The sequence below is a fragment of the Chroicocephalus ridibundus genome, chromosome 4 (assembly GCF_963924245.1).
Source record: "Chroicocephalus ridibundus chromosome 4, bChrRid1.1, whole genome shotgun sequence".
Lineage (NCBI taxonomy): Eukaryota > Metazoa > Chordata > Aves > Charadriiformes > Laridae > Chroicocephalus > Chroicocephalus ridibundus.
The window spans coordinates 66726353-66742257 of NC_086287.1; the positions used below are offsets into that span (position 1 = coordinate 66726353).

The 15905-nt window shown below is 39.0% G+C and overlaps 1 protein-coding gene across 3 annotated transcripts in view; it reads right to left on the minus strand.

Annotated features, from left to right (window-relative positions):
- Nucleotides 1–6937: 6937 nt before the first annotated feature.
- The window catches only part of ARID4A (AT-rich interaction domain 4A), a 50794-nt gene continuing 41826 nt past the window's right edge, over nucleotides 6938–15905 (minus strand). For 2 of the 3 annotated variants that reach the window (XM_063333667.1, XM_063333668.1), the window contains exons 18-25: nucleotides 14985–15069; nucleotides 14605–14806; nucleotides 14333–14395; nucleotides 12328–13452; nucleotides 11999–12103; nucleotides 10541–10756; nucleotides 10170–10316; nucleotides 6938–9679 (exon numbers count right to left, since the gene is read on the minus strand). In XM_063333667.1, the coding sequence (XP_063189737.1) occupies nucleotides 9576–9679; nucleotides 10170–10316; nucleotides 10541–10756; nucleotides 11999–12103; nucleotides 12328–13452; nucleotides 14333–14395; nucleotides 14605–14806; nucleotides 14985–15069 (2047 nt within the window). In that variant the 3' untranslated portion in view covers nucleotides 6938–9575. The remainder of the gene's footprint in view (nucleotides 9680–10169; nucleotides 10317–10540; nucleotides 10757–11998; nucleotides 12104–12327; nucleotides 13453–14332; nucleotides 14396–14604; nucleotides 14807–14984; nucleotides 15070–15905) is intronic. The other variant, XM_063333669.1, reaches the window with a different exon arrangement.

The following is a 15905-nucleotide window of genomic DNA, read 5'->3' on the forward strand; positions in this document are numbered from 1 at the left end:
GGCTCCTACAGAGTTTTGTTCATTCATTGCTGCTTTAAGTTGCTGATAACAGAATTAGTGACTTTCTTTCAGCGCCTGGGGATTTGTGAATGTGTTATTTCTCTTAATTTGGGAAGAACTTCTGTTGAGCCACCCTCACAGAGCCTCACGATTGTTCTGACGCTCCTAGAGTGCTGTATGGTGATTATTAGAGCATCAAGCCAAGGGTGGTTATAAATGGCAGACAACTGCTGTAACTAATGAGTTCAGGTAGGCAGAGATGCTCTGCCATCTTATCCCTAGGTTATCTTTACCTCATGCTTCACCAGGTCATTTACATGGTTATGATGTGGGTCATTAGCAGCACTTATGGCCAAGGCAACTTCTATGCACTCCTTGTTCCTTCAGACAACCCCAGCGGTCCTCCAGACCCAGCTTGCTTGTCTGATGCAAGCATGATGCATTCCAAACACTGAGCTTGCTGGCAGTTTTCTCCTTTAATTGTGAAAATGCCACCAGAAAGTACAAGGTATGCACAAAATGATGGTTTTTTTCGCCACTGGATGAGTACAGAGAGAAGTTTGTGGAAGCTAGCTGTTCTGATGGTGTGGCTTTGGTTTAGAAAAAAACACCAGTCCTTTGAAGGGATCTTGACAGCTGAAATCCTGCTGTCAGACTGTTTGTACAGTAGAATGATAGCTAACAGGCACATTTTACTGTAGTTATACAGTAACAAAAGGAACTGAACATCAGAATTACCATATCTATTTTGATACTTCAAGCAATGAACACCGAAACACAGCTATTTCATGTCAGCTGCCAGGTTCTGTTGTTGGGTAGAAAGGCAACAATAAGGAACAGAAATGGCAGGAAGCCTTCCCACATGCTTTTTTGTTGTTACCTTCTCTGTTGCTTTTTATTTCCCATGGCAGTTTGAAAGAATGATTTCCTGCCTGTTTTTTTTCCTTCACTACTCAAAACTCTCAGCTACCCAGGCTGTGTATTATGAGGCCCTGACTGCAACACGGTACACCTGCCACTTGCACTGGACACTGCTCTGCTTGCTGCTGTTTAAAGCTGCCCCAGCTCTCCCCAGGAATCTGTTCATATGCCTTTCAAAGGTGGAAGAAACAAGTATGTTCCTACAGTCTCATTTACGTATGTTTTGTACAAGCCCTATCACAGCTCTTTCCTACAGAGCCCATACTTTGTTACCTTGGAGATGGCTAAGAGCTAACTCTAAAATAGTAAAGGCTAAAAGAGAACCCAAATAAGGCAGCAAGTCTCCCATGTCCTGTTTTTTTCAAAGGAAGAGCAGGCTAATAATGTCTAGATTGTTTGGTACAATTAGGCCATAAATGTTATGGCCAATTAGAAATAATATATCCATAGTGAAGATTTAAGGCTTTCTTTAAAACTGTCTTTGTTAAACACTACACTTGAAAATAAGGAATGATTGAAATGATGCAATTTTCCATCTTAGCATGCCAAATGAACACAAGTGTTCAAAATGACTGAAGAGTTTAAGTGATGGGACCTGAGGATCTTCATGTCTTCTGGGCAAAGCTCCTTGGGGATGAAGTGAAGGGGCGTTAACAACATGGTTTTCCCTCATGTTTCAGTGTTAGGAAGATGCTTAAATATTTAAGACGGATTTACCGTACAAAAGGTTAAGCAGTTGTTTAAGGGACTTAATAAATTACTCACTTTCAGATTCCCCAGTTTCCTCTTATTGCAATTTTAAAGTTGCCTTAACCCACTGTTACCCAGGGAGAACATGCATTCTTAAAAATCTAATTAGATGTCACATCCTTCTGTCTCTCACCATGCTCACTACACAAATTAGCAGGATGAAAAGTGTCACTGCAATTACGGGCATCGAGTTGATAGCTGCTACCCTGATACGAAGCTGGCCAGACAAAAACTCTTGACTTCTGCGGAAGCAATGTGCTTATAGCAACTATAGTTTGTTTACAGATGTGCCCGTTAATTACAACTATTTCAAAGCTAACTAGAGTGGAAAATAAGTTGCAATGCTACTGCACAAAGGTGCGGATAAAGATGGAGACACAGGGCTTGCTCTTCTGGATAAACCAGTTTTGTCCTAGCTCCATTTCACTCAAACACTACTGTAATCTTTCTACATCTTTCACTCCAGGTGACTGATTGAAGAAGGATGATACAAATATATTTTATCCTGGAAATAAATTGCATCTACCTAACTAAAGCATCTGGGTGGTGCAGAAAGCAACAGCGAAAACTTTTTTAAAAGGTTAACTTGCTTTGCTGAGCCGTGGCTTCCCTTTGCTTCCTTGATGAGTTAGCACGTCCTGTATCCACCCGGCGGAAAGCCTTGGCCTCTCCAGGCCCTAGCCCCAGCAGGACTGAGGCAGCTTCCCAGCCGGAGCTCTCATGGGAGCAGGCAGCCACCCAGATGTCAGGCTGCAGGGTGTGCCCTACCCTTACGCCAGTATCAGACGGCAGCAGTGAGCATGTCTGTGGGAGATGTGCGCAGGTAGAGGAACTCCTCTATCTAGTGATGGAGCTCCAGGAGGAGTACGTAGATGAAGAACCATTAGGGAGTGTGAGAGGGAGACAGAGTGATGGAGTCACAGCCTACCCCTCCTGAACCAGGCACAACAGGCAGAAAGGCCACAAGGTACAGAGGATTCCCTGTCCTCTCTCTGCCTAGCTGAACAAGGTAACTTTAGAGGGTAGGGGGCTACGGGAACATGTTCCTGCCAGGTGAAGCAGGCGTGTCTCCCCAGGAACTCCCCCCACCTTCACAGGTACCCTTAAAAAACAGGTATGAGGCTGTGCAAGGGGAACCCAATCATGACAAGGAAGATGCTTCAATGCCCACATAGGTGTCAGAAAGGTTAAGTCAAACTACACCCCTCATCAAAACATCTTCAGTTCAGAAAAAAAGACAAGTCACTGTTGTAGGTGACTCCATCCTGAAGGGAGTGGAAGGCCCGATATGCAGACCAGACTCACTTCTCAGGGAAGTCTGCCTCCTCGGGGCCCGGGTTAAAAAGATATAAAAAGAAAACTTCCCTCCCTGGTAAGCCCTTCAGACTACTACCCACTACTAATTTTTCAGACAGGCAGCGATGAACTGATAACAAGAAACCCAAGGGCGATCAAGAGAGACTTCCAGGCACTGGGATGACTGGTTAAGGGAGAGCAAGTAGTGGTCTCTATCATTCCAGTTGCAGGGAAGGATGAGGGAAGCAACAAGAAGAGCCAGCACATCAATACCTGGCTCCATGCCTGGTGTCAGTGGCAGGACTTTTTGATCATGGGTTGGTTTATACGACACCAGGTCTGCTGGAGACGAATGGGGTACCCATCTCAAAGGGGGAAAAGGATCTTGGCACAGGAGTTGGCAGGAGTCATCGAGCAGGCTTTAAACTAGATTTGAAGGGGGAAGGGAACGAAGCTAGGCTCTTTAGAGGGAAACCTGGGAGTGGTGCACCGAAGTCTGTGGGATGGGATGCTAGTGATGTCCCTTGGTCTGCTGACTCAGTGAAGGCAGGGGATAGAGAGTCTTGCAGCAACAGAGACGCAAGGGTCATTGATGGGTTAGAAACTACAGCTGTGCCTGACAATTAACAGGTAGGAGTTAAGGCTTCTCCCACCAAAAAGGTGGCAGGACCAGTAGCCCTACCGAAGTGCTTCTATACTAATGCACACAGCATGGGCAACAAAGGCAGAGCTGGAAGCCACTGTGCAACAGTAAAACTATGAGGTAGTCGCCCTCACGGAAATGCGGTGGGATGATTCGCATGACTGGAGTGCTGCATTAGATGGCTACAAACTCTTCGGAAAGGGACAGGCAAGGAAGGAGAGGAGGTGGGGTGGCTCTGTATGTTTGGGAGTGTTATGAACGTCAAGAACTTCATGATGGTGACAACAGGGTTGAATGTTTATGGGTAAGAAAGAATCAGGGAGGGCCAACAAGGCAGGTATCATGGTGGGAGTCTGTTACAGACTGCCCAACTAGGATGTAGAGGAAGAGGAAATACTCTACAAGCAGCTGGGCAAAGTCTCAAGATCACTTGCCCTTATCCTCATGGGAGACTTCAGCCTACCGGCTACCAGCTGGGAATACAATACAGCTGAGAGGGAACAGTTTAGGAGATTCCTGGAGCATGTTGAGGATAACTTCCTAACACAGCCAGTGAGGGAGCTGACTAGGGAAGGAGCCCTGCTGGATCTGTTTGTAAACAGAGAAGGACTTGCGGGGGATGGGACAGCTGGAGGCTGCCTTGGGCACAGTGATCACAACAGGATAGAGTTTTTGATTCTTAGAGGAGCAAGGAGCGGGGGTCAGCAGAACTGCCACCACGGACTTCCGGAGGGCGGACTTTGGTCTTTTCAGGAGCTTGCTTGACAGAGTCCCTTGGGAGGCAGTCCTGAAGGGCAAAGGTCTCCAGGAAGGCTGGACATTTTTCAAGAAGAAAGCCTTAAAGGCGCAGCAGCAGGCCATCCCCCTGTGCCGAAAAACGAACCATCGAGGAAAAAGACTGGCCTGGCTGACCAGGAGACATGGTTACAACTCAGGGAAAAAAGGAGAGTTTACAGCCTTTGGAAGAAGAGCCTTAGGATAAGCAACACCATAAGGGTACTAACTGATATAAATGGCAGGACCAACCAGCACCGCCCTGCTCCAGAACAGAAACTAGGATTACTCTGAAAATGGGAAGCAGCAGGAATAGCAACATAAATAGGGCTGAGATAATTCAAAACAAAGAGGAATCCAGGAAAAGTCCTATTAGAAAGGGTGAGAAAGTCTGCTTTCACAATTAAGATTGCCTTATCTTTTCAGTTTTCTTTAAACGACAATGTGGTACTTACCATTGGGCTGTGACCGGTCACGAAATCCACCACTCAACCACATTAAAACAAGCACATATTGAGACTAACAACACTAACACGAAAAAATGAATTTACATATTGCTCCAAAGCAATGGATGAGACTAATAATGCTTGTGGAATTTGGGGAACTCACAGATTTCCAAAGCAAACAAAAGCTCCCCAGTAAATACCAGCTACTAAGTAGTAAGTAATAAAGGTGAATAATTTTAAACTCTCCCAGAAACCTCTTTAAAAATCACCCTATTTGGTGGAAGATAATATGGTAGAATAACAGATCTTCTCAAAATTTCAGGGCAATAGCTTGATAAATAGTGTGAGCTAATTATAAAACATCTTTTTCCTAAGCCCTGGAATTACAGTGAGTCAGTCTCTGGCAACATCCCCGTTAGTTCCAATGTTTTATTAAGTTTCTTACATCTCATAGAATCTTCATGGTTGGAAAGGGCCTTTGAGATCATCGAGTCCAACCATACACACACACAAAAAAAACCCCAAAACAAAACAAAACCCCCTACAATCTCTGCCACTAGAGCATGCCCTGAAGTGCCACATCGAGACATTTCTTCAATACCTCTAGGGATGGTGACTCAACCACCTCCCTGGGCAGGCTGTTCCAGTGCCTGACCACTCTTTCAGTAAAGTCATTCTTCCTAATATCTAATCTAAACCTCCCCTGCCGCAGCTTCAGACCATTTCCTCTGGTCCTGTCATTACTCACCTGCGAGAAGAGGCCAACACCCACCTCTCTACAACCTAGACGTAGTCTTTGTCCTGCACATTGTAGTAAATAATAAAATCCCGAGTACCTGCAAAACACAAGGGCACAGTGAAGTAAACAGATCAATGTACTTTTGTTAACTCACCTTTTGTTTTAGCTTGTAAATCTGTCTTCCGGCTCATCTGTAATATTTGTTTCAAGCAATCAAACCAAACACACTCTTTTCTTAAAAAAAGCTCAACAGCATTTCTTAGACTTAGTGCTCTTAACGAATTCCAGTAAACACTGCCAGGAAATCCATTTGGCTGCCTCAGCTATCCAAGAATAAAAAGAACATTTTATAAGTATATTGACTCTTTTAATGTGAAATTCCATCTGATTGACAAACCTGTCTGGAGAGAGAAGGCTCTTGAGAGGATAGTCTGACTGAGACACAGGAGTTGACAATCCTAAAATTGAGATTTTCTTTCCAGTTTCCCATCAGTGCCATCCTGGGTAATTTTAAATTAAATAAATTTAAATTAAATAAATAAAAAAAAAAAAGTAGCCATTACTATGTGGCTCCCTACAGGTAAAATGAGAATATGTATCCATTTTAAAAATTTTGGCCTAGATTATTCTAATACTGCATCTTTAAAAAAAATTGGATTCAAGTGGAACTTGCGCAAAATACCACAAACAGTGAAGCAGTGATTTAATCACCTTTTGTCTTCTACTGCTGTCTTTCAAATTAAAGGTCTTCAGTGCTCCCTGTGAAGGTCACATACATTATACTTCGTGAAGATACATGCCTTTATTTTCCCTTGTTATGCTTTTCTTTCACTGATGATTACTACTGTCAACCTGTTAAACCTCTGTTGAAATAATGGCTTGTTATATTATTGTTCCGACGTCTTTGCTTCTCCTGGTTGATCTGTTAAAACTGATTAAGCAAGAGAAGGTTTCTCAAACACAACAATCTGCTGGAGGAACCAAAAACAAGTGGAGATTTAACTGGGTATTGCTAAACTTACAGATTTAAAGAGAAAGTGAAAACTCATTAGTATTCATGGAAAGAAAGTAAAAACTAAAACAGGTAGGGAAACAAACATTTTCTTATGTCCTGGCATGCAAATGTTTCAAGTTTTTTTCCAACTTTCAGATATATGCTAATACAAAAATAATAAATCTACCAGAAATCCAACAGTTCTTCATATCAATTGCAGGACATGGAGGTAGAGTCTGAATTCCCTTACAGCCCTTTTCTTTTTAACAATTCTAACATTGTTTGATCCCATAACCTTATGATTATTTTTTTTTACCTAACTAAGCTTGAAATAACACATCATTTTGAGAAAAACTGTAAAAGATTAGAAGGCAGGAGAACAGCATGAAGACTGGAAAGAGGGCGCTTTATTTTTGCTTGCTCTTGCAAACATGATATTTTATCAAACGTGATATTTATCAAACACGATGTCTCTTATTAAAAAAATAATTAAAAAAATCCCAATTCAGTATAATCGTAATTACTGTGTCCTCAACAGCATAAACTTCCATTCAAGGCACTGGAAGACAATTTGGAATTTATTTTATGTCAATAAAGTAGAAATAAGGGGATTATAGTAAAGTTAGAAATAAAAGACCTGTTAGGGTTTCTCGTTGATTTCACCTTTTCTTGCAGGTTTAATTTTCTGCCAGAATAGTGACATTAGCTGGTATTGGGGGAGCGTGGGAAGCATGGGTGGGTGTTCCTCTGTCTGTCTGATGAGTACTAGTGCAAGGTAAGCAGGTGGAAAGAGGAAGTAAGGAAGCCAGTTCTCTAGCAACCATCTCTTGGACTGGATTTCCATGTTTCATGGAACCGTCTCTTCAGTCTTCCATGCAATATTTTAAACATTCATAAGAGATAAGGAGCAGCAGTCAGTGTACACTCTGTGAACATCTATCCTGACGTACAGACGGTTAACAGCTCATCCATCCTCTGTACATGCTGAGTATGTGTATATACCTGTTTAAGATATCACAGTTTGTAGACAGAGGTTAGGTAGCTGCATAAGATATAATTAATCCTATTATTTCACTGAATTTATTTACTTCGGCAAGTATTAAACATGGAAGATAATCTGAGAAAATGTGACCCATGTTATTTCCTTTTAAATGAGTATTGCTTTTTATTCATAGCTATTATAAGATAAACAGTAAAAGTTAGCTCTGAAAAAAGTCTTTACAATTTATGGAGATAAATTTCCCTATTAGGAAAGTCCAGACATTTACAAGAACAATCACTTAAAAATAGAATATAAAGCCTATGTTTAAAACATGGCCTTTATTAAGCTGTCTAGTGAGCTCCATATTTATCTTACATGGAAATAGTTCTGCTTTGCTTAAGAAAAGACAGAAGAAGTGCGTTTACAAGAGTACTTTTTCTTTAATTTTCTGCAAAAATGGAAGGAATTGGAATCACAAATTGACAAATGTTGTGAAATGAAGTTTCAAGAAACATCAACTGTAGCAATGATACGCCATCACTAGTGTTTCTTTCTGACTTTCTGTCGTGTGAACCAGAATATCCTGATATACAGTCTAGAGCATCTATGTTATTACTCTACAGAATATTAAACACAGAAAAAGGGGTTAAGAACCCCTTCCAATGTACAAACATGAATTTAGAAATTGATTTAGAAAATCACTTTTATACATAACGTATATGCAAACTGTTTTAAATACATGGTTTTGGAAGAGTTATTTATAAACTGTATCTGTCTGTGGGACAATCTACAGACAAAGCATACACAGTGGCTTTACTTTATTGTTGCATCTCAACTTTGGGAGATATAAACTCATTCGGCAGTATAGCAAACATAAGAACTTGTGACAAAATATCTTAAGGGCAACCCAATAAATTTTGTTCCTCAAAACAATGTAAGTACTAGGACTGCCAAAGTTTCCAAATAAAGTCATAGCTTAATCCAGATGCCCGCTTACAGATCTACGTTGTAGACAATAGACCCATTTGAAATACAGGCATGGCTACTGGATAAAACCTCCTTAAGAGCCGTAACTGGCAAGTATGTTTTATCGAAAGAGCAAACTAACCTAGAGGGTTTTTTTTTTTTCCAATTTTATTAATATTTTAAAAAATACATAAAAATACAACATCCAATGTCTGAATAAATATATTTAACAAGTTGCAAGATACCTTATTTTACACAAAATTTTCAGCTTTAGAAATCTTGTTAAATAACTTCATTGTTGTTATATATTTCATTTTTTGTCTTTTTGTAATAAAATAAAACCTCTGAAATTACATAGAAAAAAGACAAAATATTTTTGTCAAGGGATAAGATAGTCCACTGAAAACCTATTCACAATTCCACTGTAAACATTAATAAACATTAGAATATTTGCATAACTGTGTGCTCAAAAATCCTATAAAAAGTGGAAGACTTATTACAACTGTAGTTTTCAGTCAACTACACTTCCTTTCACAATTTATTTTGTCCCATTTACACCTTTAAAACTGGGCACATTGCTGAACACATACTTTGGCAGTTCCGTATAGCAAGTGCTTCCACAAAGAGGAACTACTGACCAAGAGTTATGTACAGCTCGGTGAAAAGTGCAGCAGTTACTCAATTCTTTTTGATAATACTCTGATGTCTGCTTGGTGCACTTGCTTTTCTAAGATCTCCCTAGAACACCTGAATGCTTCATCGGACATAACTTTTCAAATTTGCTAAGTGCCCTTTCTCTGCATTAATAAAAACAAAACATAACCAAACACCATGACAACCATGTCACATTGTGCCTACAAACCTTCAGTTACCAATAAGCTTAATTTCTCTGAACGGTAAATTAAACAAAAGAAGAGGGTAGGAGGTGAGAACAGGTACAGTCCAGCAGTGGAAGTGTGTACAGAATATACTTGGCAATGTCAAACCAGTTGAGTGCTTTCTGTGATTAATTTCAGGATTTATGTCCATGGCAGCAAGTTGCTGGCAAGGCAGAGAAATGTGTATCACCTGCATTCTACAGCAAGCACATTTTGTGGAGGAGAAGATGATGATGGACTCATTCCAGTGTCTGATGAAGCAGATGACATGGATGCTCCTGTATGTGACACTGAACATAGAGAACAATAGATCAGCATCAGATCACCAAAGCACATGTCAGAATGAAGGTCTCCTTGGTTACTAGGCTGTTTAAAAGACCACAAAGAAGTGGCACAGTCACAGAAAACCAATACGGACTTTTTTTGTCAATTGCTTTCATTGCTATATTCACATAAACTGGATGAGTAACCTTACCCTTTCTGCATCACAGACCAATTGAAAAGATAAATCAGACGAGTCATTACATTGATTGAAAACTCAGACCGAACTTGCAATAGGAAGTCCAAGTTTCTAATAAACAGTTATAAAATAGTGAATGTTTTTGTTAGGTTCGAGTTCTGAAAAGCCATAAATATTCTTTCTAAATATGTATATACACAAACAGGATAAACGGACGATAACACTTTTTTCAAAAATACTGTCAATTAAGTTGCTTTGAGTTACGTATTTTCAAGAAAATTAATTTCTTATGGGAAGCATAAAGCAAATCTGAAATTTACCTTCTCTGTCTTTCTTTTTTAGTCGTTTTCTTCTCCTGTCTATGGTTGCTACTTCTGACTTCAAGGACATGTAGTATTTTCGTATTTCCTGTAGTTTTTCTTGCAAGAAGGAGATCCTTTCAGTGCTGCTCATATTGTCTAGTTCATCTTAAAAGTGGGAAATAAGAAAAAATAGCTTCATCAAGGTGATTTTAAACAAATGAATGCAATTCTTAAGAGAATACAAGACGCAGCACAAATGATAACACACTTCCGTAACTACACCGTAAAAGGCCTATACCCGATTTAGAATCCCAAAATTTGCGCATTTCTCTTTCAGAACAAGTTTTCTTGTAAATTCCCTCTAATCAAGTCACTTAAAGAATTCTTACTGAGCTGAAAACTCCATTTGTATAGTCTAGGCGAAGTATTCTGGTGATGGTGTTTTTCTCTGTGTTTATCCTTCTCTCCATCTTTGATGTGAGGTGAAATCACTCTTGCAGGTGATCGAGAAATCTTCTGTGGTTTGGACGCATTTATGTGTTTCACAGGAGTACATTTACTTGAACTGTCCAGGACAGGAAGGTCTTCACTGTCACTACTTTGTCCTGCAGTAAGAGAAATGCATTTGGACTTAAAAAAAAAAAACAACCCCAAACCAAACACCTTGACATTTAAAAAATTGTAGTTATAGTCAGAAAAAATTAAGAAAAAAACGCTCCTCCTTGCTCAGAAGGTCCTAGAATGCATACAAGGAAAGACTGTACCAGGTTCAATGTAAAACTTTATCAGACACAACATGCACTAAACTCTCAAGTGTACCGATCGTTAACGCAGGAGAAGTCAAGGGCTGACTAAGCCTTCAGGCAAAAAGCGATAGTCAAATGTTTTTTTACAGAAGCAATAAAGCAGTTTATTAAAATAAGAAAAGATATCAGTTCTCTAACAGTCACGTATTTTGGTGTTCTAATATAAAGCAGACACTGAAGTATTTTTCTTAAGGATTAATAAAGTTAAACTGTATTAATATAGGTAGGTAGCACAGGATTGTGTATATTTACGAAATTGCTTTATACATCTAAAGGAACAGTTCTGAACCATGACTAAAAGCATAAAAGCTTTAACATGTAACAGAAAATTTTAAGCTGATATATGCAAATATTTTAGACTCCCACAATAATTGCCAAGTTTTACACAGGCATGTTAAATATGGCTGAATATTGTATGTCAGATAATTAACATTTTAGTGTGATATTCAAAAATTGTAATAATGCTGCCACAGGGCCTGAATGTATTGACTCATTCAATACAACAATCACCAAAGATGAACTACAGAAACAAAAAAATCCAGATTTCTATAGCAAGTTGAAAACTAGTCACATACTTGAGGTAGAAACACATAAAATTCCTTTTGCTGAAAAGATATTTTTTTAGCATCCAACATTTTTTCTGTATTTCATAAATGCACTTTTTCCCCTGATAAGAAACACTTATTGTAAGACTTTGAAGGAGATATTTCTATTCAGAACAAATTCCCCTCTCCCAAATTAATACCCAAACAAATATATAAAAAAATCAGCATAATGGTAAATATTCAGTAACTTCTAATATACACAGTTATTAGAAGTTTTCGTAGCAAAGCAATTAAAAATAGACAAGAGATTTCCCAGTAACATTGCTACCACGCAGCTGCTAAGTTCTCTCCAGTTAACAGCCAATAATCATGACGAACAATAATGAAAAACCCTGACAAGGAAGTCAAATCCAACAGAAATAATGGGTAACAGTGGGGTCTAATACAAGTTTATAGGACAGCATAACCTTCACCCTCTCACCCCCCAGAAACGTACCTGTTCCATTCTTTTCATTTTTGGCTGCAGCACTTGTTCGCTTTGGAGTACGCTTTTGTTTTTTTGACATTGTTCCACTATTGCTATCACTGGGTCTTTTTTGACCTAAATGAGAAGTAAAAAAAAAAAAAAAAAAAAAAAAAAAAAAGAAGAGAGACAGATGCCTCAAATATTTCTGCTATTAACAAGCTTTTTTAATATGCCGCAACAGGATTTAAAAACAGAAGATGACAAAACAAACACGCAATTCTTAGCAAAAGTAACACCAGACTTAAGACAACTTCAGAAAGCATTACATCAGAGGATGACTTTTCACAGGAAGCGCTCACCTTTCTCTCCAATCTCTCTCTCTTGCACGGCTATACTACAATTGCTTGATGTAGTACTGGCTTCAAATCCATTCGCAGACTCGCTTTCACAGAGACCTTCTTGAGACTCTTCTGCCACACTGTCAACTTCAATAGTCATGTCACTTTCACTCTTGATACTGCGCGATTCATCCTGACTAACAGTAAGAGGTGAGGCCACTGAAAAGCTTGACTGGACAGCGGAAGGTAAGGCAGATGGATTTGAACCTGAAGCATTAGGGTCTGGCTTTTCTGATATTGTTTCTTCACTACTGCTCTTCTCCTTTTCATCCAAGTCATCCAAGTCTACTTCATGGCACAGCAAAGTTTCAGGACCAATCTGAGGCATTGCATCATCCTCATCTTTTAAGGAAACATTCTCATTTTCTTCAGGTGGATGTTCGAAATTCTCATTCCTCACCTCTTGACCATGCTGAACCGATTCCGCCACCAGGGATGGCATTTCCTCATTTTCAGTTCTGAGGGACTCTTCAGCATTCAGCCCTCTACATTCCTCTGCTCCAGTACATTCATTGGTCCTCTCTTCAGATATTATATTTGGCACTTCCATCTCACTTTCTCGTCGATTTCTCTTCTCAGGTGATGCCTGTTCCAAAGTTTTCCTTTTCAAAAGCTTCTTGTCTTTTGTAGAAGGTTCTGTTTCAGTAGTGCTGGAAACTTCTTTACGGTCCAAGGAAGATGTGTCTAATCTTTCAGGTTCTGCAAGAGATTCATTTGCCACCTCTTCCTGGCTTCCTGGTGAAATGTTTGCATTCTCCAAAGAGGCATCTTTTGTCTTGCTCCTTCTCCCTTTTCCTTTAGGCGATTTTTCAGCCTCTCTTTTGGTTTCTTGTATTTGTTCTGTTTTACTTCCGAAAATCTGGACAATTTGTTCACTTTCTTCGACTTCCAGTTTCAGTGTTTCTAATGGCTGTACTTGAGTCCTGTCATTTTCTTTCAATGCATGAGGAATCTTTGGGTTTTCTTCATCTAGCTTCTCATCATGTAGTTTTTCACTTTTTTCCAGTTCTGAAGTTTCTGGAGAAAATTCCTCATTCAAATTTTTTTCAGATGGTTCATCTGCTTCACTGTCAGATGAGGCAGAGTCTGCAAAGATTTTTTTTTTTAAAAAAAGAAAGAAATGGCACCCTAAATCATCAGTTTCAGGACAATTTCTCTTTTCAACCACACAAAACCTTATTTTTCAGTCATCTATGGTATTAACTTCAGTTTACAATAATCAACTTCAAGCTTAAAAATTCTGCATTACTTAACGCAGTTCTTACTTTTTCTCAAGACTTTTATGAAACTACAATAGTAATAGCACTTCTATTTCCCAAATAAGCCAATATAAACAAATTACAGTTTATAGTAGCAAAAATACATTTAAAGATTTACATGATCTACCTGTGGATAATACCTCCTCCCCTCCATGTACTCCCAAACATTAAAAAAAAAAAAACCACCCACCAACCCTTCCACACCACAATATGGACATTTCATTGCTAAACTATTGCACGAATCACACTGTACACAGAACAAGCATTGTTACATTACCAGAAGATTATTCAGAGACCTGTACTAACAGGAGATAATGGATTTCACTTCAGTTCCTGTTCACAGAGGCTTAGAAATACCAAAAATATTGCTGTCATTCCTGTATAATTAACAGCTGTGCTAGATGATGTAGTACTGAGGTCAAGGACTTAATTACCAGAATAAAGATTATCATTACACCACTAGATTGCATCTGTTCAAGATGAGGACTGAAAGGCCCTGGCTAAAGAATATGCAATGACTTGCAGTCACCTCCATGCCATAGCTCTTCTGTGAGCAAACTGTGCTCCTCAGCAGTGCCAGCTCAGCTACTTCCTCAATAAAATTCATGGGGGGGGGGGGGGGGTAGTAAAAAATAAAAACCAAACCTTTGTTTAAAAAGGTACTAAAAAATAACCTCAAAAGCATACACAGGACTCGGATCACTCACCGTTTGATCCTCTATCAGAATCAAACATTCCTGAGCTACATCTTGTCTGCCTGCGAGGTGTTGCTAAAACAAAAATTGAAAGTATTAAGTTTTATGGAGTAAAATCTGCACCAAAAATTTGTTTTGTTCTATTGCTTATTCACAGACTGACTAAGTAGGACTTTAAAGCTGCTGACAGCACTGTGTTTGTTGAAGTTGTTGTATTAACGCACCGCATGAAATCACTGTTTACATGCAGTTCCATGCCAGAACGCAAGTGCAACCGGATGTACCTTCTCTTCCATTTGGTAATGGTGAGGAATCCGACAAGTTGTTCCGTGCACTTCTGGCTCCTGTTTTACCTTCACTATTAGGCATTTTGGATAAACTGCAAGATGTATTTGATGGAAGAGCAGATTTTAGAGGGGGTCGCCCACGCTTTGATTTTTGTTTCTCCTCATCCTTCTTCTCATCCTTTTCACTGTCTTCTTTATTCTGAGGGGAATACAACGCATTTTTATTAATGTGTTTCACTGCTGATTGTCAAACCTCTTACTTTACACTTCTGTTAAAAAAAATAGACTGTGGACTGGGTAACTTTTTTTTCTAAAATAAGGAACAGTGACAGTCATTAAGTATTGTACTACAAGAAACTTATTGAAATAACCATTACTTTTGTTTTTTTCTTCTGTTTTCTCTTTGGTCCTCCTTTGTCCACAGGCCAGATAATCCTATCAGCTTTCACCCATTCATCATATCTAGAAGTAAATAACAGCACACTTGTTACTGCATATAAAGAAGTTGTTTGCAATATGAGGATTAAAAGACTGAGTTACAGAAAATATTTATTAGGAAGAGGTAGGAAAGCAGAACATATATTACAAACACATGCAGTATCTGGCATTAGAGAGATGAATTACATTTCCAGCCTGTAAAAAAAAAAAAAAAAAACAAACAAAAAAACAAAACAAAAAAAAACAACAAAAAAACCCCAAACAGGATAGGGGAATGGAGGTGCAAATTTCCCTTGTCTTGCTAGCAAAGCACTGGAACTCAGGGGACCGAGCCAGCTACAAAGTCTGCCAATTATTTCACACCACATACAAAAGGCAGTTTTCACCACACCATACTTCGGTAGTAAAATATATTTTTTTTAAAAAAAAAAAAAACAAAGAGGTTTTAAATTATAGCAACAAACCGGATGAGATTCTGAACAGCACAAATACACTACTAGTGCTCCTCAAAATCTCTCGAGTTATTAATAAGGTAAAGGGACACATGTAAGTATTGGGGGGATACCCCCCCCCCCATCAAAGTTTACGTTGCCACAAAAAAATTTGCTTCATTTACTTAGAAATGTATGGATTTGGAACATCTCAAATTATATATCAGAAGCATTCTATTTTTAAAAAGAATCAATTTTGTGATATATTTGTGTACGTGATCACACTGCTTTTAAGAACAATAACAAAGACATTTCTACAGCAGTACTGAATATAAAGCATGGCTGCCAAGAGAAGCATTTGATTAATTTTTTTCTGAAGTTCTTTGTTGCTTAGCCCCTCTCCTACTCTCTTCACATGTAACAATCGTT